At 44.5% G+C, this 26,057-nt stretch overlaps 1 protein-coding gene across 2 annotated transcripts in view; it reads right to left on the minus strand.

The window, feature by feature from the left end:
- Positions 1–206: 206 nt before the first annotated feature.
- The window catches only part of LOC132815536 (tripartite motif-containing protein 14-like), a 34,651-nt gene continuing 8,800 nt past the window's right edge, over positions 207–26,057 (minus strand). For both annotated transcript variants that reach the window (XM_060824544.1, XM_060824542.1), the window contains exons 3-6: positions 21,595–21,834; positions 9,610–9,632; positions 4,976–5,112; positions 207–906 (exon numbers count right to left, since the gene is read on the minus strand). In XM_060824544.1, the coding sequence (XP_060680527.1) occupies positions 290–906; positions 4,976–5,112; positions 9,610–9,632; positions 21,595–21,834 (1,017 nt within the window). In that variant the 3' untranslated portion in view covers positions 207–289. The remainder of the gene's footprint in view (positions 907–4,975; positions 5,113–9,609; positions 9,633–21,594; positions 21,835–26,057) is intronic.

Consider the following 26,057-nt stretch of genomic DNA (forward strand, 5'->3'; position numbering starts at 1 on the left):
TTGAGCTATATTTTCGTACTTATAATTACATTCTCTTTAAAAACAAGAATAGGCAAATATCAGAATATGGTTTTTAACAAATCCATGTTGGCAAGGTCTAAACATGTCACTTGTGTCAAGTGTGTATACTGAATCCTGGAACAAAGAGACAACCAAATGATGTCGATGAAAAGTGCAATATCAGTAAGATATTCCAGTGACAGATACTCAAACACACAGTAAATTAAACTTTAGAATGTAATATAGCCCCCACCCCAAGTGATGCGTCCATGGCTACACCAAGGATGCTTTATAGCTTTTCATCTTGTATTTCGGTATTGTTGCCGTCAGCAATCTCTTCCAGTGTGGGGACTAAGTGGCACAACACAATTGGTTCATAATTTTTTGAATTTATGGTTGAGACAGGATTAAATGCAGGAAATATTGGTTTGCGGAATTTTGTTTTAAAGGAGTGAATATGAGTCCCTCGGTTGACATTGTAGAAAGACAAGCGTCCTTCTTCATAATCTACAAATATTCCCAATCGTTCACACTTGTGGTCCCTGCTGTTCAGATCAAGTAAAATGGATTCATCAGCATGAACAGCATAGTACTCCTTGTCAACCATCTGGATGGACCAGGAATATTTGTTCTTTCCCAGAACGGTTTCTTTACCTTTCCCTTTCCTGGAAATGGAGCAGTATGTAACACCGATGTTCCACCCATCCTTGTTCCTCACTTTGACCTCCCAGTAGTGTTTGCCTGATGAGAAGCTTTCATTTGCCAGAACATTGAATGAATACTCAAACCGCGCAGAATTATCTTGGACACTAGTGGGTATGGGATTGTATTGCACAGAACGCAAGTCACTTGACAAAGACAGATTCCTGTGAGCTGTGTTCTCAGCAAAAGTTATATTTCTTGAATCTGTAACAAAAAAAAGTACTGTTACTAAAATCTGAAATTCTTTTGAAACTTGAAAAGGAACATGGCAGTTGGAATATAATGCCAAAAAAAGTGTTGGTTATCCACTTTGGTAGGCAAAACAGAAAGGAGATTATTTCTTAGCTGGTGAAAGATTACGTGGTGTCTTTGGGTGTTCATGAGGTTAACATGAGGTTTCAGCAGACAATTAGGAAGGTAATTGGTAATTTTTATTGCAAGAGGATTTGAGTACAGGAGTAAAGAAGACTTGCTGTAATTGCTGTAATCCCTCCTAGTTGTTTCAAGGGTCTAAACATGGCAAATGGCATTTGTTTTTATTCAATCATTGGAATTCACAGGAAGTGAACATCATTGTCAATCTCTAATAGCCTAGAAGCAGTTCAGAGTCAACCACATTGCTGTGGGTGTGGAGTCACATGTAGGCCAGACTGGATAAGGATGGCAGATTTCCTTCCCTAAGGGGCATAAGTGAATCAAATGGATTTTTCTGACAATCAGCAATGGTTTCATGGATATCATTAAATGCTTGATCCCAGATTTATTTTTTTATTGATTTCAAATTGCACCGTCTGGCCTGATGGCATTTAAACCTGGGTCCCAATAACATTACCTGGTTTCCTGGATTAATGGTCTAGTGATAATAGCACTAACTATCGCTAGTGGCCTCCCATGCCAATGCCATTCACAGCATTGATGTTCGTTTCCGAAAGTTGCTGCCACATGCAAACCTTAGAGGTCCTCACAGAAGGAAAAAGTGAGTGGGAATGCCAGTTATGACACAAGACTAATAATCAGTCATATATAATTTCTACCACTGTTACCACCTTCCAAGAACTCTGCGCTCCTCCGATTCTGGTTATTGCCATAATCCTGGATATAATTACTCTTGAACCAATGCTGTAATGGGGTCAAGAACTCAATGGCCTGAATAGGTCCAAAACTGGGCATCACTGGGCAGGTTATTGCTCAGCAGGTGCTGCGTGATAGCACAGTTGATAACACCTTCCATCACTTTACTGTTTGGGCAATAACTGGTCGACCTGCTTTGTGTGTACAGTACATACCAGAGCAAGTTTCTACATTGTTAGGTGAATGCTTGTGTTGCTGTACTGGAGCAGCTTGGTAAGGGGTACAGCAAGTTCTGGAGTAAAACTGTTCAATGCTACTGCTGGTATTTTGTTATGGTTCGCAGCCTTTGCAGTATCCATTGCCTCCAACCATCTATTGATATCACATGGAGTGAGTTAAATTGGCTGAAGACTTTTTAAAATTTATTCACGAGACAAGGGCGTCGCTGGATAGGCCAGCATTTATTGCCCATCCCTCATGGCCCAGAGGATGGTTAAGAATCAACTGCTTTGCTGTGGGTCTGGAGTCACATGTAGGCCTGGAGTCACATGTAGGCCTGGAGTCACATGTAGGCCAGACCAGGTAAGGATGGCAGTTTCCTTCTCTAAAGAACATCAGTGAAACAGGTGGGTTTTTCTGACAATCAGCAATACATGGTCATCATTGGATTTCTATTTCCAGACTTTTATTGAATTCAGATTCCACCACCTGCCATGGAAGGATTCAACCTCAGGTCCCCAGAACATTGCTTGACTCTCTGGATTAACCATCAAGCAATCATACCATCAGACTTGTCACCTCCCTTTGCCCCCTCTCCTCCACCCCCCAATCACTGGCCTCGGAGATGGCTTGGGATCTGTGGAGGAGGCCAAAATGGATCAACCACTCGAAACTTCTGGCTGAAAATTGCTGCAAATACTTCAGTCTTACCTTTCACCTGATGTGCTAGGCTCCTCAACTATTGAGGCTGAGGATATTTATGGAGACCTCTCCAAAGTGCATTGTTTAATTGTCCACCATCATTCACAACTGGACATGGCAGGACTGCAGAGCTCAGTTCTAATCCATTAGTTGTGAAATTGCTTAGCTCCATCTATCATTTGCTGCTTATGCTATTGGCATGCAAGTAATCCTGTTTTGTAGTTCCACCCGGGTGACCCTTCCCTGTGAGGCATAACTGGTGCTGCTTCTGTATTCTTCTTTGAACCAGAGTTAATCCCTTGGTTTGATGGTAATGGTAGAGTGGAGGATATGCACATTGGTTGCACATTGTGTTGAAATAAGGTTCTGCTGCTAATGGGCCAGTTGCTGCCCAGTCTTGTGTTGTTAGATGGTGATAGTGCCCCACAACATGATGGAGATTACTCTCAATGTAGATGTGACTTCATCTCCACAATGACTGAACAGTAGTAACTCCTACTGAAACTGTCATGGACAGATACATTTGCAGCAGGCAGATTGATGAAGATGGGGTCAAAGATGTTTTTCCCTCTTGTTGGTTCCCTTGCAGCAATCTCCGTTATGACTCGACCAGCTTGATCGATAAAGATGCTGCCAAACCACTCTTGATGATGGACCTTGAAGTCTATTGTAGGTTCACAATGTTAAACTGCTTTATTAATCCAATTTCTTGTTATTTTTGGTTCAATTCAAGAAAGATAGTGGCATTGTGGTAATGTCAAGAGAGTTCTAATTAGATTAGATTTCTTACAGTGTTGAAACAGGCCCTTCGGCCCAACAAGTCCACACTGACCCGCCGAAGCGCAACCCACCCAGGCCCATTCCCCTACCTTTATCCCTTCACCTAACACACAATTTAGCATGGCTAATTCACCTAACCTGTGAGTAAAAATTGAGGTCTGCAGATGCTGGAGATCAGAGCTGAAAATGTGTTGCTGGTTAAAGCACAGCAGGTTAGGCAGCATCCAAGGAACAGGAAATGAAACGTCGAATTTCCTGTTCCTTGGATGCTGCCTGACCTGCTGTGCTTTAACCAGCAACACATTTTCAGCTCTAATTCACCTAACCCGTACATCTTTGGACTGTGGGAGGAAACCGGAGCACCCGGAGGAAACCCACGCAGACACAGGGAGAACGTGCAAACTCCACACAGTCAGTCGCCTGAGGCGGGAATTGAACCCGGGTCTCTGGCGCTGTGAGGCAGCAGTGCTAACCACTGTGCCACCGTGCCGCCCCAGTTGTGATCCAGAGGCCGAGGGCAGCTGGTGGAACTTAAACTTAATGAATAAATCTGGTACTGGCAGCTAGCCTCAGTGATGGAGATCATGATACTGTCATTGACTTTGGAAAAAGCTCACCTAGTTCATTAATGTCCTTTGTAGAAGGAAATCTGCTGTCCTTACCTGGTCTGGTCAATGTGTGACACCAGACCCATAGCAATGTCATTAATTCTTCACTGGCCTCCCAAATGACCTAGAAACCAACCCAAGGGCAACCAGGGATGAATGACAAATGTTGGTCTTGTCACTTGTGTGTCCCATGAGAGAATAAAGAAAAATTTGCATCAGATCAAGTTCTGAATACAATATCTGCAAATGTTTTGAGCAGCGCCAATGGAAAGTTGCGTGACCCAATTGTTTCACTAACGTCCCATAGGGTAGAAAACCTACCATTGCCACCTGCCCTGGTATACATGTGACTCCAGGCCCACAATGTTTGGTTGATTTTACATGTTGGGATTTGAACTTATGGATTCTGGCATGCTAGCTCTGTCCCATACCACTAACATATCTTCAGGAAGGTCTCATGTTGAAATTAGAAGCAAGAAGGGAGGTCAAATGACTCTCTCCATCTAAAGGTTCTGGACTGAGTTACCAAGAATTGAACTTAGTTCATGGATTCAAGGGGAAAATAAATGTTTCTGGAAGGAGAGAGCATGTGGATGGAAAATCAGGTCAGTGGGACTAACCTTGTTTCGTTGCCAAAGAAACCTTTCATCAATGATACTATTCCCTGTATTTACCACCAGTGACAAAGCTTGGAGTAGTGTCTTTGTCTGCTTGTCGCCTTTATCAACACGTCTATAACATTCTCTCTCAAAACAAAAACCAGAATAGGGATAAGAATTTGCTTCACTTGTGCATCATTTATGCTGAGAGTGAAGAAACCTATTGGCTGAACAAGGAACTTTATGCTCAGAGCTTACAATGTTACCAACCCACATCTCTCACCCCATACTCACATTGCCACATTCGTGGGAGCAGTTTCTTCACAGCCTGTTGCAGCTCCTCGACAGAACGCACCAGTGATTTCAGTCTCCCATTCTCTGCTGGCATTTCTTTACCAATTGATCTTTGCAAATCTTCAAAAGCTTCCAGGCTAAATAGTATTAAAATAATGAAAAGATAGTGCATCTTTACTAGTTTAAATATTTCCAAGAATTCATTTGAATTTCTTTATTAAAATGAACAATAAGTATTAGCAAGTTTTGAGAAGATTTGTAGCTCAGGTTGAGGTTCTGAATTAGGTTTATTCGCTGAGCTAGAAGGTTCGTTTTCAGACGTTTCATCACCATACTGGGTAACATCCTCAGTGAGCCTCCAAATGAAGCACTGCTGGTGTAGCCAGCTTTCTATTTATATGTTTGGGTTTCCTTGGGTTGATGATGTCGTTTCCTGCGGTGACATCATTTCCTATGGCGATGTCATTTCCTGTTCTTTTTCTCATGGGTGGTAAATGGGATCCAAGTCAATGTGTTTGTTGATAGAGTTCTGGTTGAAATGCCATGCTTCTAGGAATTCTCGTTTGTGTGTCTGTTTGTTTTTTTCTAAGATAGATGTGTTGTCCCAGTCGAAGTGGTGTCTTTCCTTATCTGAACATAAGGATACTAGTGAAAGTGGCTCGTTGATGCTCATGTATCCTGGTGACTAGTTTCCTGCCTGTTTGTCCAATGTAGTGTTTGTTACGGTTCTTGCAAGGTATTTTATAGGTGAGATTAGTTGTTTTTGGATCCCATTCACCACCCCCTGAGAAAACGAACAGGAAATGATATCACCATAGGAAATGATGTCACCACAGTAAATGACATTACCAACCCAAGGAAATTCAAACATATAAATAGAAAGTGAGCTATTCCACTAGTGCTTCATTCAGAGGCTCACTGAAGATGTTACCTAGTATGGTGACAAAACGTCTGAGAATGAACCTACCTGCTCAGCGAGCAAACCTACATCCAGAACTATAAGTGTTTTTAGATCTCAAGCTCTACTTATAAACCTAGACCCATTATCCATGCTGCTGTTCCAGTGAACTCTAAGGAGCACAGCATGTTAAATATGACAGTTTTTGTGTGAGATCGTTATGATCCCAGCTGATGGTCATAACAGACAAGCCAGAGTCCAAATGAAATCTGGATTGATGGGCCATCAGTTTTAGTTTGTGAAATATGATTACTGCGATAGTCAGCCACTAAACATTAGTGTCCAGGAATGTGTAGCTTGGGTAAGCTAGCCATAGGAAATTCAGGGGTATGGGGTTGGGGTGGGTCTGGGTGGGATGCTCTTCAGAGAGTCAGTGTGGACATGATGGGCCGAATGGCCTGCTTCCACACTGTAGAGATTCTATAGAAAGAGAGGCATGGTAGCTCAATGATTAGCACTGCTCCCTGACAACATCTGGACCTGGATTCAGTTCCACCCTTGCACGACTGCTTGCTTGGAATTTACATATTCTCCCTGTGTTTGCGTTGGTTTCCTCCGGGTACTCTGGTTTCCTCTCACAGTCCAAAGATGTTCAGGTTAGGTGGAATGGCCATGCTAAATTGCCCATATTGTCCAGGGATGTGTAATTAATATGATCAGCTCAATGCTATGCTCTTTAATGAATGTCTGTCCCTAAGATCTTTAACCAAGCTGGTAACTAAGTTCACTGTCACTGTTCAACATGTGCTCCTTAAATTCATGTCCTCAACAGCTTTTTAAGGATGTCTTCCTCTCTTAGTTGCACTTCCATAGTCTTCTATTTCTCCATTTTCCTTCTAAGTAACTCAGGATTTCTCTCTGGTCCTGCCTTGACTGGTTTGGAAACAGCAAAGCACCTCTGCTTGGATGAAAATTGTATGAAAATCTCTGGATTACAAGATTCATGCCTTTCTCTCTCTCTCTCTTGCTTCGGGTTATAAAACTCAATCAGAAAACACCTTAGTAATTACCTCCCTTAGGTGCTTCCTAAAATCACATGATTTCTTGGAAATGTCACCGGTAGCTCAATGTTCAACATAACGTCCTCACAATTTTAAAAAATAGTTTGATGAGATCTTCACTAAATCGAAATCTAAAATCAATTTTACTGTGCTTTAGAACCTTAGTTTCAAAATAATAATACTATGATGATCCTTCATCATAGATGTTCACCTAGATATTAAACTGAAGCCCTGTTTTGCCATCTGGGTGAATGGAAAATAAACCATGGCACTAGATGAAGATGACTAGTTTTGGAGGCATAGATTTAGGGTGAGGGGGTTAAGTTTAAAGGAGATTTGTGTTGTAAATATTTTATGCAGAGGGTGATAGGTGGCTGAAACATGCTGCCAAAGGAGGTGGTAGAAGCAGGTATGATAGCAGTGTTTAAAAGGCATTTAGACAGACACATAAACAGACAGGGAATAGAGGGATATGGACCATGTGCAGACAGATGGGAATTAGTTTATAATGTCATCATAGTTGACACAGACATGGTGGGCTAAAGAGTCTGTTCCTGTTCAAAGTTTGGGAGAAGATTTGTAGCTCGGGTGCTCGTTGTTGTGGTTCTGTTCGCCGAGCTGGGAATTTGTGTTGCAGACGTTTCGTCCCCTGTCTAGGTGACATCCTCAGTGCCTGGGAGCCTCCTGTGAAGCGCTTCTGTGATCTTTCCTCCGGCATTTATAGTGGTTTGAATCTGCTGCTTCCGGTTGTCAGTTCCAGCTGTCTGCTGCAGTGGTTGGTATATTGGGTCCAGGTCGATGTGCTTATTGATTGAATCTGTGGATGAGTGCCATGCCTCTAGGAATTCCCTGGCTGTTCTCTGTTTGGCTTCTCCTATAATAGTAGTGTTGTCCCAGTCGAGTTCATGTTGCTTGTCATCTGTGTGTGTGGCTACTAAGGATAGCTGGTCGTGTCATTTCGTGGCTAGTTGGTGTTCATGGATGCGGATTGTTAGCTGTCTTCCTGTTTGCCCTGTGTAGTGTTTTGTGCAGTCCTTGCATGGGATTTTGTACACTACATTGGTTTTGCTCATGCTGGGTATCGGGTCCTTCGTTCTGGTGAGTTGTTGTCTGAGAGGGGCTGTTGGTTTGTGTGCTGTTATGAGTCCTAGTGGTCGCAGTAGTCTGGCTGTCACTACTATGAAGCATGGCACTCATCCACAGATTCAATCAACAAACACATCGACCTGGACCCAATATACCGGCCACTGCAGCGGACAGCTGGAACTGACAACCGGAAGCGGCAGATTCAAACCACTACAAATGCCGGAGGAAAGATCACAGAAGCGCTTCACAGGAGGCTCCCAAGCACTGAGGATGTCACCTAGACAGGGGATGAAACGTCTGCAACACAAATTCCCAGCTCGGCGAACAGAACCGCAACAGTTTGTTCCTGTGCTGTACTGTTCTATGAAGGATTTCAGGAGTTGTCCAGATAAAAATGTTTCCTTCAATCAAAAATAGTTTTTCTGTTCATTTATCTCAAGCTGTTTGTCGAAGTTTTATGCTTCTAAATTAGTTACTGTAAGTTTCACACAAAACAGCAGTGACTGCATTTCAATTGATGAAAAATTACATTCAGACAACCTGAGGATGGAAAAGTGCTGTATAAATAGGAAATATTGCTTATTCTCTTCAACCTTTGTCACAAGCTTCCAAATCTCCCCAAAGCCCACTTCATCCCAGGCCCAACCCTCCCTCTCCATCCCACCCTCTTAACCTGACTCTGCCTGTCCATCTTCCTTCCCACAAATCCACTCCACACTTCCCACTGACCAATCACAACCACCTCCTATGTGCATCCACCCACTGCCATCCCACTCAACTTTCCCCAATCCCAAATTATTTTCAAGCCCCCTTCCCCTCCCCCAGTCCGGATGAAAGATTTTCCCTTCTCCTCTGATGCTGCTTGACCTGCTGTGCTTTTTGCCAGCTCCACTCTTCATTCTATCCAACAAGGCATAATGGCAATCTACTGACTTCATGATTCAATCCATGTTAAAGATTAATGGCCAGAGGACAATCATTTTTTTTCCCTCCCAGAGCTTGTAGCAATTCACTGCCGGAATGGATTGTTCAGAGTCATCACATTTAAAAATTACTTTGACGCCTACTTGAAAAGTCGCGACCTACAAGTACGCAGAGGAGGGCTCTCTAATTGGCATATACAGTTCCTTCATATATATAGTAAACATTTCATGATTTGATTATGGATCTGTCTGTCTTTTTTGCCATTCACATTTCCAGGATTTAGATTATGGATTTCTATCCATTTTCACTTTTCCCCAAATTTTCAATTTGCCACAGAAGTATAAATTTGACGTTGCAGATCGATTATATATAAAGATCCCCAAACGGATACTTATTGAAGCTGGTGTTGGACTGGAGTGGACAAAGTTAAAAATCACACAACACCAGGTTGTAGTCCAATAAGTTTATTTGAAAATACAAGCTTTCAGAGCGCTTGAACTTTCAAATAAACGTGTTGGACTACAACCTGGTGTTATGTGAGTTTATACTTAGTGAAATCAGTATTAACTGGTGGTACAGTGGCAAAACCAATTTTCCATCCAACAGCGATTGGAAACAGTCGGACAGGTAGACCATCAGATCATTAAAAAAATTGCGATACTCACCGTGCCTTCCAACTCATGACTTCCTGTAATACAAAGGAATAGATAGATTAATTACATTCACATCCATCATCAGTGAGACATCAAATATAATGCTAAAATTAATATATCTAACCAAAATCAAAAAAATTGTGGATACTGAAAATCAGAAACAAAAACAGAAATAGCTGAAAAAGCTCAACAGGTCTGGAGGCATCTACGAAGAGAAATCAAAGTTAAAGTTTTGGGTTCAGTGACCCTTCCTCAGAACTGATGGTAGTTAGGAAAATATCAGTTTATATGGAGAAGATAGGGTAGAGGGGTGGAAGTAAACAGAAAGCAATAGGTGGGAATAGACCCAAGGAGAGAGAAGGACAGTTGGACAGACAAGGAAGTTGATAATGATCTGGCTGGGAGGCTGAATAATTGTTAATGGAGACTGCTTAGGCTAATAGTGGCAGATAATGTGAGAATAAGGCCTTGTGTAGGGTAAGGGGCTAGAATATGGGGGGATTCCGACCCTAAAGTTATTGAATTTGACATTGAGTCCGGTGGGCTGCAGGGTTCCCGATTGGAAAATGAAGTGTCGTTCTTCCGGTTTGCGCTGAGTTTCGTTGGAGCACTGCAGCCAACCCTGAGACAGAGATGTTAGCCAGGGAACAGGGTGGTGTGTTAAAGTGGCAGGCAACTGGAAGGTCTGGGTCTATTTTACAGCAGAATGAAGATGTTCTGTGAAGCCATCACCCATCTACATTGTGTTTCCCCCAATGTAAAGGAGACCACATTGTGAGCAGTGAATCCAGTAGACTGGAGTGTGAGAAGTGCAGATAAAGTGCTGGTTCACCTGGAAGGTATGTTTAGGCCCTTAGGTACTGAGGAAAGAGGAAGTATATGGTCAGGTTGTTGTCGACAGGGCCCCCAACTGGGTCGGGTCCATCTCCTGCATTTCTGCCCTCACCCCCTCTCTTCCCACCCACAACAGCGATAGGGTTCACCTTATTCTTATTACCATCCCACCAGTAGCCACATCCATAAGATCATCAGCCGTCATTTCCTCCAGCAAGATGCCACAGGCTCCCATTGCCCCTTAGGTTCCCACTTATTCTTTCCCCTCTGACCTTAAAATGATGCCCTTCGGTCCTCAGATACATATTCCCCTCCTCTCCGTTGTCCACATTCCGAGGAGATTGTTCCCTCCCTGGTCCATCCTTCCTTCACTCCCAACACCACCCCCCTCAGCCCCATGGCACATTCCCCTGCAAACGCCAAACATGTAACATCTGCCCCGAAACATTAACTTTGACTTCTCTTCATCAATGCTGCCAGACCTCAGAGTCCGACAGCATGGAGACAGGCTCTTTGATGCCTGGAACCGATCCATGCTGACCAAAATGTCCATCCAATCTAACCCCATTTCCCTGCATTTGGTCCATATCCTTCTAAACCTTTCTGATCCATGTATTTGTCCAAATGCCTTTTAAATGTTGTTAAGTACCCGCTTCGATGATTTCCGCTGGCAGCTCATCCATATGCGTACCACCCTCTTACCTTAAACTGATGCTGTCTGGTCCTCAACTCACCAAGCCTAGAAAAAGACTGAGTGCATTCATCCTATCCATGCCTCTTATACAGTTCTGTAAGATTTCCCCACCATCTTCTATGTTCTAAAGAAAAAAGTCCTAGCTTGTCCAACCTCTCCCTCTAACTCAGTCCCTAGAGTCCTGGCAACATCCTTGTAAATTTATTCTGCACCATTTCCAGTTTAATAATCCTTCCAATACCAAGGTGACCAAAACTGAACACAATACTCCAAGTACAGCCTCACGAATGTTCTGGACAACTGCAACATTACTTCCCAACTCGTATACTCAATGCCCTGACTGATGAAGGCCAGTGTGCCAAAAGTCTTCTTCACTGCCCTGTCTATCCGTGACTCCACTTTCAGAGAACGATGCACCTGAACCCCAAGGTCCCTCTGTTCCACTACACTCCTTAAGGCCCTACCATTCACCATGAAACTCCTACCTTGATTTGACTTTCCAAAATGCAACACCTCACATTTATCTATGTTAAATTCCATTTGCCATTTCTTGGCCCACTTCCCCAGCTGATCAAGGTCATATAACATAGTACATTACAGCACAGTACAGGCCCATCAGCCCTCGATGTTGCACCAATCTGAAGCCCATCTAACCTACACTATTCCACTTTCGTCCATTTGTCTATCCAATGACCATTTAAATGCCCCTAAAGTTGTTGAGTCTAGTACTGTTGCAGGCAGTGCATTCCATGCTCCTACTACTCTCTGAGTTAAGAAAATACCTCTTGTTACGACACGGGGTAACCCCCTCTGCTAATTTAAACCAGCAACACAGAAAAGATTTATCCGTATGGTAATCTGAAAATTTGAGAGGCAAAGAACTATCCCAAAAGTCACCATTTAAAGTAAAAATTAACAACTTTTTTTTTAAAGTCTAACACAGAATAATAAACTAACAACTATTTACAAATCATTTATCTAAACCTATCTATTACCTTCCCCACTGCAATACTGGTCCAATAAAACCCCCAATTATGATTTACTGAAAAATTCAAATTGCAAAACCAGCCAGCTGTTGAATCTTCTCTTTGTATCCTCCTCTATCCAGGTTAGTGTCAATGTTTTTTTTCTGTGCAAACGCCTTCTTTAGACATGTACCTCTCAGAGAGTTCTTATTAGCAGCCTACACCTGTTGGTCTTTTGGCAGTTCTCTCTCAACTGTTCAATTTTTTCCCAGTTTTATATCCCAAAATATCCGGTTGTTTCATTGGTTTTAATATTGTCAAAATACTGATTGCAGTTAGGTATCTTGAGGCATAACTTAAACTGATTGGCAAAGTTTGAATTGATTTTTGCCTCATAGCAACCCAGCAAGTGCTAGCTGTTCTGACCAAACATTACATTATTATCTTGTTCTGGACTCTCTGTGCCTCTCTAAGTCCCTGCTAGCTTTCAACTCTCTTAAAGGTACAGTACCCCTTACACCTTCATAACACTCTGACATCTGTCCTATACCTATCACCCCTCATTCTAGCCATCACCATCTGAGGAAAAAGGCTCTCACTGTCCACCTTATTTATTATCTCTGATAATCTTGTATGTCTCAATCAAGTCACCTCTCAACGTTCTTCTCTCTAATGAAAACAGCCTCAAGTCTCTCAGCCTTTCCCCGTAAGACCTTCCCTCCATACCAGGCAACATCCTAGTAAATCTCCTCTGCACCCTTTCCAAAGCTTCCACATCCTTCCTGCAATGCGGTGACCAGATCTGTATGCACTACTCCAAGTGCAGTCGCATCAGAGTTTTGTACAGGGGCAGCTTGACCTCATGGCTCTGAAACTCAATCCCTCTACTAATAAAAGCTAACACACCGTATGCCTTCTTAACATCACTATCAATCTGGGTGGCAACTTTCAGGGATCTATGTATAGGTCCTGCTGCAATTTCTGATAACCTTCCTCACTACCCACAATATCGCCTTTTTTAGTGTCATCTGCAAACTTACTAATCATATCTTGTACATTCTCATTCAAATCATTGATATATATAACAAACAGCAATGGGCCCAGCACTGATCCCGGAGGCACTCCATAGTTACAGGCCACTAGTACGTCAAACATTCTTCCACTATTACCATCTGCTTTCTACCATCAAGCCAATTGTATTTCCAATTTGCCAGCTCTCCCTGGATTCCATATGGTCTAGCCCTCCAGAGCATATGGAACCTTATGAAAGGCCTTATTGAAATCCATGTCAATTACATCTACTACCCTGCCCTCATCAACCTTCCTGGTGACTTCATCAAAGAACTCCATCAAATTTGTGAGGCATGATCTCCCACGCACAAAGCCGTGTTGACTACTCCTAATCATACCTTGTTTTTCCAAATGCATGTATGTCTTATCCCTCAGAATCTTCTCAATTAACTTAGCCACCACAGATGTTAGGCTTAATGGTCTATAGTTCCCAGGTTTTCCTATGCAGTCCTTCTTGAATACAAGCACAACATTCGCCACCCTCCAGTCTGCCGGGACCTCACCCATGGCTAATGATATTGCAAAAGTATCAGCCAGGGTGCCTGCAATTTCTTCTCTAGCCTCTCCGACGGTTCTTGGATATATCTGCACAGGACCAGGAGATTTATCCACCTTCATACATTCTAATGCATCCAACACCTCCTCTATAATGATACGGACTGCCCCCAATGTATCACCATTAATTTCCCCAAGTTCCAAGTCTTCATGTCTTTCTCCATGGTAAACATAGAGGAGAAATTGAGCCCATCTGCCACAGTTCCACACATACATGTCATTGAGGGGTCTGATGCTCTCTCTAGTTATTCCTTTTCCTTTAAAATATTTAAAGAACCTCTTTGGATTCACCCTAATCTTCTCAGCCAAAGCTATCTCATGTCCGCTTTTCACCCTCCTGATTTCCTTCTTCAGTAAACAGATGTGTTGAGTTTTTCCAGCGACTTTGTTTCTGTTTCCAGTGCTGAACTTGGCCTGGGAATGATTCATGGGGACAGTGTAGAGGGAGCTTTATTCTGTGCTGTACCTGTCCTGGAAGTGTTTGATGTGGACAGTGCAGAGGGAGGTTTACTCTGTATCTAACTCCGTGCAGTACATGTGAGGATATGATGAGGACAGTGTAGAGACAGCTTTATAGATTCTCACAATTCATAGAGTTTTTATAGGATGATAAAGAGGCCCTTTGACACATCGTGTCCATGTCAGTCATCAAACATTTATCTATTTTAATCCCATTTTCTAGTACTTGACACATAGCCTTGTATAGGCTGACATTTCGAGTGTTCATCCAAATACTTCTTGTGTCTTGAGGATTCCTGACTCTACCACTCTTTCAGAGATACCAAACACCTCTGGGTGAAAATCTTCTTATAAGCCCCCCAAACCTCCTGCTGCTTACCTTCAATCCATGCCCTCATTGTTGACCCTTCTCTTACAGAAAGATGCTTCCCCGTCCCCCCCGTCTCCTCTGTCTCCCCTGTCTCCCCTGTCTCCCCCGTCTCCCCTGTCTCCCCTGTCTCCCCCGTCTCCCCCCGTCCCCCCCCCATCTCCCCCATCTCCCCTGTCTCCCATGTCTCCGCCCCTTAAAGCTCTGTACACCCCAATCAGATCTCCCCTCAGCCTCTCTGATCTAAGGACAATAACCCCAGCCTGTCGAGTCTCTCTTCATAGTTGAAGCGCTCCTGGTGTATCTCCTCTGCGCCCGTTTCTGGTGCAGTCAATATCTTACTGTGTGTTTCCCAGAAACATGCACAGTACTCCAGCTGTGGCCTAACAAATGTTATATACAACTCCATGAAAGCCTCCTTGCTGTGGTATTCAAAGCCTTGACTAATAAAGGCAAGAGTCCGATATGGCTTCCTAACCATCTGAACAATCTGTCCCGCTGCCTTCAAGAATCTATGTACACCAAGGTCCCTCTGATCCTCCTAAAACATTTCAACATTTACTCCCTTGATAGTCCTCCCAAAATTCATCACCTCACACTTTTCAGGATTAAATTCATTTGCCACTGTTTAGCCCACCTGACCAGTTCATTTACATCATCTTGTAGTCTCGGGGCTTTCATCCTCCCGACTTACCATATCAACTTACTGACCATACTGTACCCATTCATGTCCTGAAGTATTTGATGACCACCGTGTAGAGAGTTCTTTACTTGTCTGTTAACCCTGTGCTGTCCCTGTTCTAGAAGAGTTTGATGGAACAGTGTGGAGGATGCATTACGTTCAGTTTTTAAGAATGGAGGGAGCTTTACTCTGTATCTAGCTGCAAATGTGTTGCTGGTCAAAGCACAGCAGGCCAGGCAGCATCTCAGGAATAGAGAATTCGACGTTTCGAGCATAAGCCCTTCATCAGGAATAAGAGAGAGAGAGCCAAGCAGGCTAAGATAAAAGGTAGGGAGGAGGGACTAGGGGGAGGGGCGATGGAGGTGGGATAGGTGGAAGGAGGTCAAGGTGAGGGTGATAGGCCGGAGTGGGGTGGGGGCGGAGAGGTCAGGAAGAGGATTGCAGGTTAGGAGGGCGGTGCTGAGTTGAGGGAACCGACTGAGACAAGGTGGGGGGAGGGGAAATGAGGAAACTGGAGAAATCTGAATTCATACCTTGTGGTTGGAGGGTTCCCAGGCGGAAGATGAGGCGCTCCTCCTCCAGCCGTCGTGTAGTTGTGTTCTGCCGGTGGAGGAGTCCAAGGACCTGCATGTCCTCGGTGGAGTGGGAGGGAGAGTTAAAGTGTTGAGCCACGGGGTGGTTGGGTTGGTTGGTTCGGGCGGCCCGGAGGTGTTCTCTGAAGCGTTCAGCAAGTAAGCGGCCCGTCTCCCCAATATAGAGGAGGCCACATCGGGTGCAGCGGATGCAATAGATGATGTGTGTGGAGGTACAGGTGAACTTGTGGCGGATATGGAAGGATCCCTTGGGGCCTTGGAGGGAAGTGAGTGTGGAGGTGTGGGTGCAAGTTTTACATTTCCTGCGGTTGCAGGGGAAGGTGCCGGGGGTGGAGGTTGGGTTGGTGGGGGGTGTGGATCTGACGAGGGAGTCACGAAGGGAGTGGTCCTTGCGGAACGCTGATAGGGGAGGGGAGGGAAATATATTCTTGGTGGTGGGGTCCGTTTGGAGGTGGCGGAAATGGCGGCGGATGATACGTTGTATGTGGAGGTTGGTGGGGTGGTAGGTGAGAACCAGTGGGGTTCTGTCTTGGTGGCGGTTGGAGGAGCGGGGCTCAAGGGCGGAGGAGCGGGAAGTGGAGGAGATGCGGTGGAGGGCATCGTCGATCACGTCTGGGGGGAATCTGCGGTCCTTGAAGAAGGAGGCCATCTGGGCTGTGCGGTGTTGGAATTGGTCCTCCTGGGAGCAGATGCGGCGGAGACGAAGGAATTGGGAATATGGGATGGCGTTTTTACAGGGGGCAGGGTGGGAGGAGGTGTAGTCCAGGTAGCTGTGCGAGTCAGTCGGTATCTAACCCTGTGATGTCCCTGTCCTGGGAATATTTGACAAAGACAGTGTTTGGGGAGCTCTACTTTGAATTTAAAAGAGTAGGGAAACCTTTCCTTTCAGATTAAAGGAGTAGAATAAACTTTACTCTTTCTAACCCTGAGTTTTACCTGTCCTGGGCATGTTTGGTACCAGAATCCTTGAAGTGAAAACTTCTATTTCCAGTGCTATATGTGACTCCCCAGTGAACATAAAACTTAAAGAGTAACTTGTATCTGTGCTAAGTATTACATGTAAAAAGATTTTTTGTGGTTTCCCAAAGCCTGTCCACCATCTGGAAGCACAGGTCAAAATTGTGATGGAATACTCCTCATTTATCTGGATGAGTGAAGCTCCAACAATACTGAAAAAGTTTGATACTATCTCATACATGGCAGGCTACTTGGTAGGCACCTCATCCATTGCTCTCAAATTCCACTCCCTCCACCACTGGGGCTCAGTAACAGCATCCTCCTTATAGATCATGGACCACAGAAGTTAACCAAAGATGCTTCTAAACCCATGGTCATTAATATGTAGAAGGACAAGGGCAGCAGATATAGTACACGGGAATGCTATCTCCTGCAACTGGCCCTTCCAGTCACACACCATCCTAAATTATGAGAATATGCACATAGATCAGGAGGAGGCCACTTGACCCTTCTAGCCTTCTCCACCATTCAATTAAATCATGGCTGATCTGATTTTAACTCAACTCTTCATTACTACACAGCTGATCATTTTTCATCCTTTGGAAATATATGGCTATTCCACCAATCAAAATCTTGGAACCCCTCCCTAACGGCACTGTGGGTGTCCCTATATCCCAATGACTGTAGGAATCTCACTATCACCTCTCTTGGGCGAGTAAAGATAGGTAGTGAATGCTAGCTGAGCTAGAAAAGCATATCCTGTGAACAAATGAAAAGAAAGAAAGTAGAACTGTACACCACAAAAACAGGCCCTTTGGCTCACCATGTCATAGAGTCATAGAGATGTACAGCATGGAAACAGACCCTCCAGGCATAACTCGTCCATGCTGACCAGATATCCTAACCTAATCTAGTCCCATTAACCAGCACTTGGCCCAAATCCCTCTAAATCCTTCCTATTCATATACCCGTCCATTTTAAATGTTGCAATTGTACCTCTGGCAGCTCATTCTATACACGTACCATCCTCTGTGTGAAAAAGTTGCCCCTTAGCTCCCTTTTAAATCTTCTCCTTCTCACCCTAAACCTATGCCCTCTAGTTCTGGACTCCCCCTCTCCAGGGAAAAGACCTTGTCTATTTACCCTATCCATGCCCCTCATGATTTTATAAACCTCTATAAGGTCACCCCTCAGCCTCCGACGCTCTAGGAAGACAGCACCAGCTTATTCAGCCTCTCCCTATAGCTCAAATCCTCCAAATCTGGCAACATTCTTGTAAATCTTTTGAATTGAATTGAATTTACTGTCACGTGTACAGAGACACAGTGAAAAGCTGTGTCGTGCGAGCAATACAGGCAGATCGCAGAGTTAGGTAGCATAGATAGTAAATAGGTAAACAGCGGCAAAGCAAAAATACAGGAACCTTTTCTGAACCCTTTCAAGTTTTACAACATCCTTCCAATAGGAGGGAGGCCAGAATTGCACATAATATTCCAAAAGTGGCCGGACCAATATCCTATACAGCCGCAACATGACCTCCCAACTCCTGTACTCAATACTCTGACCAATAAAGGAAAGCATACCAAACACCTTCTTCACTATCCTATCTACCTGCAAATCCATTTTCAAGGACCTCTGAACCTGCACTCCAAGGTCTCTTTGTTCAGCAACACTCCCCAGGACCTTACCATTAAGTGTATACGTCCTGCTCTGATTTGCCTTTCCAAAATGTAGCACCTCACATTTATCTGAATTAAACTCCATCTGCCACTCCTCAGCCCATTGGCCCATTTGATCAAGATCCTGTTGTACTCCAAGGTAACTTTCTTTGCTGTCCACCACACTTCACATTTTGGTGTCATCCACAAACTGACTCACCATACCTCCTACGTTTACATCCAAATCATTTATATAAATGACATAAAGCAGTGGACCCGGCATCAATCTTTGTGGCACTCCACTGGTCACAGGCCTCCAGTCTATAAGGCAACCCTCCACCACCACCTTCTGTCTTCTGCTTTTGAGCCAGTTCTGTACCCAAATGGCTAGTTCTCCCTGTAATCCATGAGATCTAATCTTGCTAATCAGTCTCCCATGGAGTATCTTGTCAAACGCCTTACTGAAGTCCACATAGATCACGTTCACCACTCTGCCCTCATCAATCCTCTTTGATGCTTCTTCAAAAAACTCAATTAAGTTAGTGAGACATGATTTTCCACGCACAAAGCCATGCTGACTACCCCTAATCAATCCTTGCATTTCCAAATACATATAAATCCTGTCTCTCAGGATTTCCTCTAACAACTTTCCCACCTCAATGTCAGCCTCACCGGTCTATCGTTTCCTGACTTGTCCTTACCACCTTTCTTAAATAGTGGCACCATGTTAGCCAATCTCCAGTCTTCCGGCACCTCACCTGTGACTACTGATGATACAAATATCTCAGCAAGGGGCTCAGCAATCACTTCTCTGGCTTCACACAGAGTTCTCGGGTATACCTGATCAGGTCCTGGGGATCTATCCACCTTTACACATTTTAAGACATCCAGCACCTCCTCCTCTGTAATATGGACATTTTCCAAGGTGTTACCATCTACTACCTTGGCAAATATGATGCCAGTCTAAACTAATCCCATCTGCCTGCACATGGTCCATATCCTCTATTGTCTGCCTGATCAGCTCTTTGTCTAAATGCCTCTTAAACGTTACTATCATATTTGCTTCTACCACCTGCCCTGGCAGTGCCCTCCAGTCACTTACCACCCTCTGTGGAAAACACTCGCATCTCCTTTAAAGATTCTCCCTCTAACCGTACACTTATATGAAACCTCATATTTGTAATTTCCACTCTGGGAAAAAGCTTCTGACTACCTAACCTATCCATACCTCTCATAATTTTATATACTTCTATAAGGTGCCCCTTGGCCTCCAATGCTCTAGTGAAAACAATCCAAGTTTGTCCAGCCTCTCCTTACATCTAAGACATTTAAACCAAGGCTACATCCTTGTCAACTTCTTCTGCAGCTTTTCTAAAGCCTCCACATCTTTCCTGTTGTGTGGCAACCAGAACAGCACATAATTCTCCTTATTTGGCCTAATTAAAGTTTTTTTATGGCTGCAACATGACTTGCCAACTTTTATACTCAGTCCCCTGACCAATGAACGCAAGCATGTTGTATGCCTTCTTAACATTAACAACCTTCTCCACTTTCATGGAGCTATGGGCTTGCACCCCAATATTTCTAAATTTATCGGTGTTCCTAAGTGTTCACTTACTGTATACTTTCATCTTGCATTTGACCTCCCAAAATGCATCACCTCACACTTACCCAGATAAAACTCCATTTGCCATTCGTCCATCCAACTTTCCAACTGATCTATATATCCTGCTGTATTCTTTGACAACCTTCTTCACTATCCTCAATTCCAACAAGTTTTGTATCATCTGCAAACTTACTAATCAGACCACTGATATTTTCATCCATATTGTTTATTACTATATATATATATTACAAACAACAGAAAACCCAGTGGAACATTGTGGAACACCACTGGTCACAGACCTCCAGTCTGAAAAACAGCCCTCAACAAATACTCTCTGTCTTCTATGACCAAATCAATTTTTTATCCAGCTTATTAATTCATCATTGGATCCCATGGGACCAGCCTACCATGAGAGAGCTTGTCTTAGGAAAGTCTATGTAAACCAACATCTGCTGCCCTACTCTCGCCTCATCTTTGGCACTTCCTCAAAATACTCAATCCAATCTGTGAGACAAGACTTCCCCCACAGAAAGCCGTGCTGACTATCCTAATAAGATCTTATCCAAATGTATCACAGATGCATCACAGCTTGTTATGGCAACTGCTCTGCCCAAGACCAGAAGAAACTAGAGAGTTGTGAACAGAGCCCAGACCATCACAAACACCAGCCTTCCTTCTATTGACTCTGTCTACATTTCCCATTGCCTGGGCGGCACGGTGGCACAGTGGTTAGCACTGCTGCCTCACAGGGCCAGCGACCTGGGTTCAATTCCTGCCTCAGGCGACTGGTTGTGTGGAGTTTGCACATTCTCCCCGTGTCTGCGTGGGTTTCCTCTGGGTGCTCCGGTTTCCTCCCACAGTCACAAAGATGTGTGGGTCAGGTGAATTGGCCATGCTAAATTGCCCGTAGTGTTAGGTGTAGGGGAATAGGTCTGGGTTGTGGGTCGGTGTGGACTTGTTGGGCCGAAGGGCCTGTTTCCACACTGTAGGTAATCTGATCAAAGATCCCTCCCACCCAGTTATAGTCTTTTACACCCTCTTCCATCGGGCAGAAGATAAGCCCCTCGCACTAAGTCAGTCCCAATCCCTAATCCAGGCTTTAAGCTCGTCTACATCATCTGCTCTACTCCTTGCAATGAAATAAAATTATACTTCAGACCACCGTTTCTGCCATGTCCATTAACCTGGCCCATTCTGTTCTTCCCATTACACTTACTAACTCAATGTCCAATCACTCCACATTCTGACCTACACCCCTGAAACCCTTCCAAGAGGCACGGGGACACCTCCTTCCAAGGATGTTGGTACCCTTCCAGTTTAGGTGCATTCTGTGCTTCTTGTAAAGGTCCCTCTGCCCTGGAAGAGATTCCATGACCTAGGTATCTGAAGCCTTCCATCCTACACCAGCTCTTTCGCCACATATTCAATTCTATTCTTTTCCTCTATCTGGCCTCACTAGCACATGGCACGAGGAGTAATCTGAAAGAGGTTAGTGCTTCTTGTCTGGACTTGCACATGAAGTTAATAATTATGGCATTACCTAAGTGAATATTTACCTGTAGTTCCTGTACAGTTTCAGGTTCTGGGTTCTCACTAATATCATTGAATCTTTCCATTAAGGATATTATGGCATCGCTGTACGCCTCCTTGTCCACCTGTTGTTCTGTAATAATGGTCTCCATTGACAAGCGTTCTGCTTCAATCAAACTCATTGTTACTCTCATATCATTGTCCAGAAGCTTCTTAAGTATATTGTATTTCTCTTCAACAGACTCTTTTGTTTTTGAGATGATGATCTGCACAAGAAGCAATTCAGAAATAAGAAAAATAAGAATGACAACTGAGAATGTGAATTGTGAGATGGAGGAAGTGGTTGCAGAAGCTAAGAGAACATAAAGGAGGGTGCGTTCGAATTTGCTTCACTCCCAAAGTTAGTAATTCAGATGCGTTTATCAGAATTTGGATTTGGATTTGAGAAACAGAAATAGCAGCAAGTTGACACACCGGCAAGGTTGGAGAGATGTTGATGGAGTGTAATGTCGCTGGGTTAATAACTCAGTTAATGTTCTAGGAAACTTGGGTTCAAATCCCACTGTGGCATATTTGAATTTGATTAAAAGCTATTGTAAAGGTGACCACTACTGGTTGTCATTAAAAACCCATCTAGTCTGCTACGTCTTTTAAGGACGGAAATCTGCCAATGAAAGCCAGTCTAGCCAACATGCATCACCAGGCCCACAGTGACATTTTTAAAACTTCACTCATGGGATATGGGCGTTACTAGCTAGGCCAGCACTTATGGTCCATCCCTTCAGCTGCTTTCTTAAATTGCTGCAACCCAGTGTGGTGGACTCCTAAGTGCCCACTGAAATAACTTACCGAGTCAAACATTTCAAGACAACTAGGTTGTCAGTGAAGCCCATGTTCCAAACAAGAGTAAAGAAGAAAATAAATCACATTAGGTGAGAGTATCAGATATTGGCCATCAGAGTGAAATACCCAAGCATCATCATTTAGCTATCTGCGATTGTCTAAGTAACTCTGTTCCTCATGTCATATTAAGATGGTCATTGTGTTAAAGTCTGGACAATCGGCCAGAGGGAACTTACTTCAGCTTAAATTCTGGGCAACTGATGTGTAACAAAACTGACAAAGAAGGGACACACAGGAGTAGACTCTAAGGTCAGGACAAACACAAAAGCCAGAGGGACAACATTTGCAGAGACCAGGTTTATTCCTTTTATATCTTCAAGAAACCAGGATATTTGAATCCATTGCAGAAGTAAAGGTAAAGTTGCCGTTGTTCCACTGGTCTGTAGGGCTGCTCTCTGATCAGACAGAAAGAGAGAGAGACAACTGGTGGTGGTCTCATCTGAGTTTGAGGAGCTGGTGTCGGACTGGGATGGACAAAGTTAAAAATCACACAACACCAGGTTATAGTCCAACAGGTTTATTTGGATGCACTAGCTTTCAGAGCGCTGTTCCTTCATCAGGTGGTTATCATGCCTCAGGTAAGGGGAGACGTTAAGAAGGAGAGACCTTCATTGTAACCTCAGCTAATGTGGGATTAGCCACAGCATAACTATAACACTGATTGCACTATTAGTTTCTGAGCAATAAAACAGCATTTGGACAACTTGCTGAGCCTGAATCACAAGGAATAATTTAACTGAGTTGAAGAAATTTCCTAACTGAAAATGTGTTGCTGGTTAAAGCACAGCAGGCCAGGCAGCATCTCAGGAATAGGGAATTCGACGTTTCGAGCACAAGCCCTTCATCAGGAATGAGAGAGAGTAGCCAAGCAGGTTAAGATAAAAGGTAGGGAGGAGGGACTAGGGGGAGGGGCAATGGAGGTGGGATAGGTGGAAGGAAGTCAAGGTGAGGGTGATAGGCTGGAGTGGGGTGGGGGCGGAGAGGTCAGGAAGAAGATTGCAGGTTAGGAGGGCGGTGCTGAGTTCAAGGGAATCGACTGAGACAAGGTGGGGGGAGGGGAAATGAGGAAACTGGAGAAATCTGAGTTCATCCCTTGTAGTTGGAGGGTTCCCAGGCGGAAGATGAGGCGCTCTTCCTCCAGCCGTCGTGTTGTTATGTTCTGCCGATGGAGGAGTCCAAGGACCTGCATGTCCTCGGTGGAGTGGGAGGGAGAGTTAAAGTGTTGAGCCACGGGGTGGCTGGGTTGGTTGGTCCGGGCGGCCCAGAGGTGTTCTCTGAAGCGTTCCGCAAGTAAGCGGCCTGTCTCCCCAATATAGAGGAGGCCACATCGGGTGCAGCGGATGCAATAGATGATGTGTGTGGAGGTACAGGTGAACTTGTGGCGGATATGGAAGGATCCCTTGGGGCCTTGGAGGGAAGTGAGTGTGGAGGTGTGGGCGCAAGTTTTACATTTCCTGCGGTTGCAGGGGAATGTGCCGGGGGTGGAGGTTGGGTTGGTGGGGGGTGTGGATCTGACGAGGGAGTCACGAAGGGAGTGGTCCTTGCGGAACGCTGATAGGGGAGGGGAGGGAAATATATCCTTGGTGGTGGGGTCCGTTTGGAGGTGGCGGAAATGACGGCGGATGATACGTTGTATGCGGAGGTTGGGAGGAGCGCCTCATCTTCCGCCTGGGAACCCTCCAACCACAAGGTATGAATTCAGATTTCTCCAGTTTCCTCATTTCCCCTCCCCCCACCTTGTCTCAGTCAGTTCCCTCAACTCAGCACCGCCCTCCTAACCTGCAATCTCCTTACTGACCTCTCCGCCCCCACCCCACTCCGGCCTATCACCCTCACCTTGACCTCCTTCCACCTATCCCACCTCCATCGCCCCTCCCCCAAGTCCCTCCTCCCTACCTTTTATCTTAGCCTGCTTGGCTACTCTCTCTCATTCCTGATGAAGGGCTTGTGCTCGAAACGTCGAATTCCCTATTCCTGAGATGCTGCCTGACCTGCTGTGCTTTAACCAGCAACACATTTTCAGCTGTGATCTCCAGCATCTGCAGACCTCATTTTTTACTCGAAGAAATTTCCTAACAGGGCATGAGAGAGTTAGTGGGAAGAATGAAGTGTAAAGGAATTATTCAGTACTCAGAGAGTGTAAAGGTGTTAGAATAGACCTGACAGTGGGCGGCACGGTGGCACAGTGGTTAGCACTGCTGCCTCACAGCGCCTGAGACCCAGGTTCAATTCCCGACTCAGGCGACTGACTGTGTGGAGTTTGCACGTTCTCCCCGTGTCTGCGTGGGTTTCCTCCCACAGTCCAAAGATGTGCGGGTCAGGTGAATTGGCCATGCTAAATTGCCCATAGTGTTAGGTAAGGGGTAAATGTAGGGGTATGGGTGGGTTGCGCTTTGGCGGGTCGGTGCTGTAAGTAATCTAAAAAATGAGTAGGCCAAAGACCTATGAGGAATGAGGATAAACAAGGTTTATTTTGAGAGTGCATGGTGAATGACCAAGGTCAGTGATGCTAAGATCACATACATTGAAAAGAACATGTTAAGAGAATCAAATATTCTTCAGGTTTGGATTTTAAAACTTGAAAATAGGAAGATGAGGTGGATGATGAGGTGGATGATGAGTTAGACTTTTTCCCAGAGTGGAAGTGTCAAATACCAGGGGACATAGATTTAAGGTAAGAAGAGGAAAGTTTAAAGGAAATTTGCGACCAACATATTCTACACAAATGGTGGTAGCTGACTGGAACATGCTGCCAGGGGAGGTAGTAGAAGCAAATACTATAGTGACATCTAAGAGGCATTAAGACAGCTGCATGAACAGGTAATGGAGGGATATGGACCATGTGCAGGCAGATGGGATTAATTTAGAATGGTGTCATGGCCAGCTTAAGGTGGGCTTAAGGGCTTGTTCCAGTGCTGTACTCTTCTATAGAACTATAGAATCCCTACAGAACAGACAGAGATCATTCCGCCCATCCAGTCTATGCCAAACTTTCAAAGAACATCCCAACCAAATCCACCTCTGCCTCTGCAACTTCACACCTATCGTGGCTAACCCACCTAGCTTGCACATCCCTGGACACTATGAGACAGTTTAGCATGGCCAGACCGTTTAACCTGCACCTCCTTTTGGACTATGTTCTGTGTTCTTATGTTCTACAATCTTGAAGTCCTTAGAAGGTATGATCAGAGAAGAAACATAGCAATGTTGTCATTATTTTTGGGAGACTTGCTATATCTTCCCCTATGAAGATAGGAGCTATGTTTAAGTTTGGACTGCGTGATGATAATTATTTAATTTGCTCCCAGGTGTGGCAAGGTTTATGTATTACTCTCCTCGGGGCCCCCTTGCTGTGCAGCAGTAGTGTCCCTCCCCCTAAACCAGGAGGTCTGTGTTCGAGTCCCACCTGCTCCAGAGGAGTATAATAGCATCTCTGAACAGGTTGATTAGAAGACTGTGTGTAACTCAGCTCTGGTTGCCCTACAAAGGATCATACGATTTGTGTGATAATGATGTCAAGGCATGATTCCACAATCTGAAACCGCCCTAAATTTGTGAGTGATTGGCAGGCACAGGATAGCTGGGT

This window comes from Hemiscyllium ocellatum, chromosome 4 (assembly GCF_020745735.1).
Source record: "Hemiscyllium ocellatum isolate sHemOce1 chromosome 4, sHemOce1.pat.X.cur, whole genome shotgun sequence".
Classification (NCBI taxonomy): Eukaryota; Metazoa; Chordata; class Chondrichthyes; order Orectolobiformes; family Hemiscylliidae; genus Hemiscyllium; species Hemiscyllium ocellatum.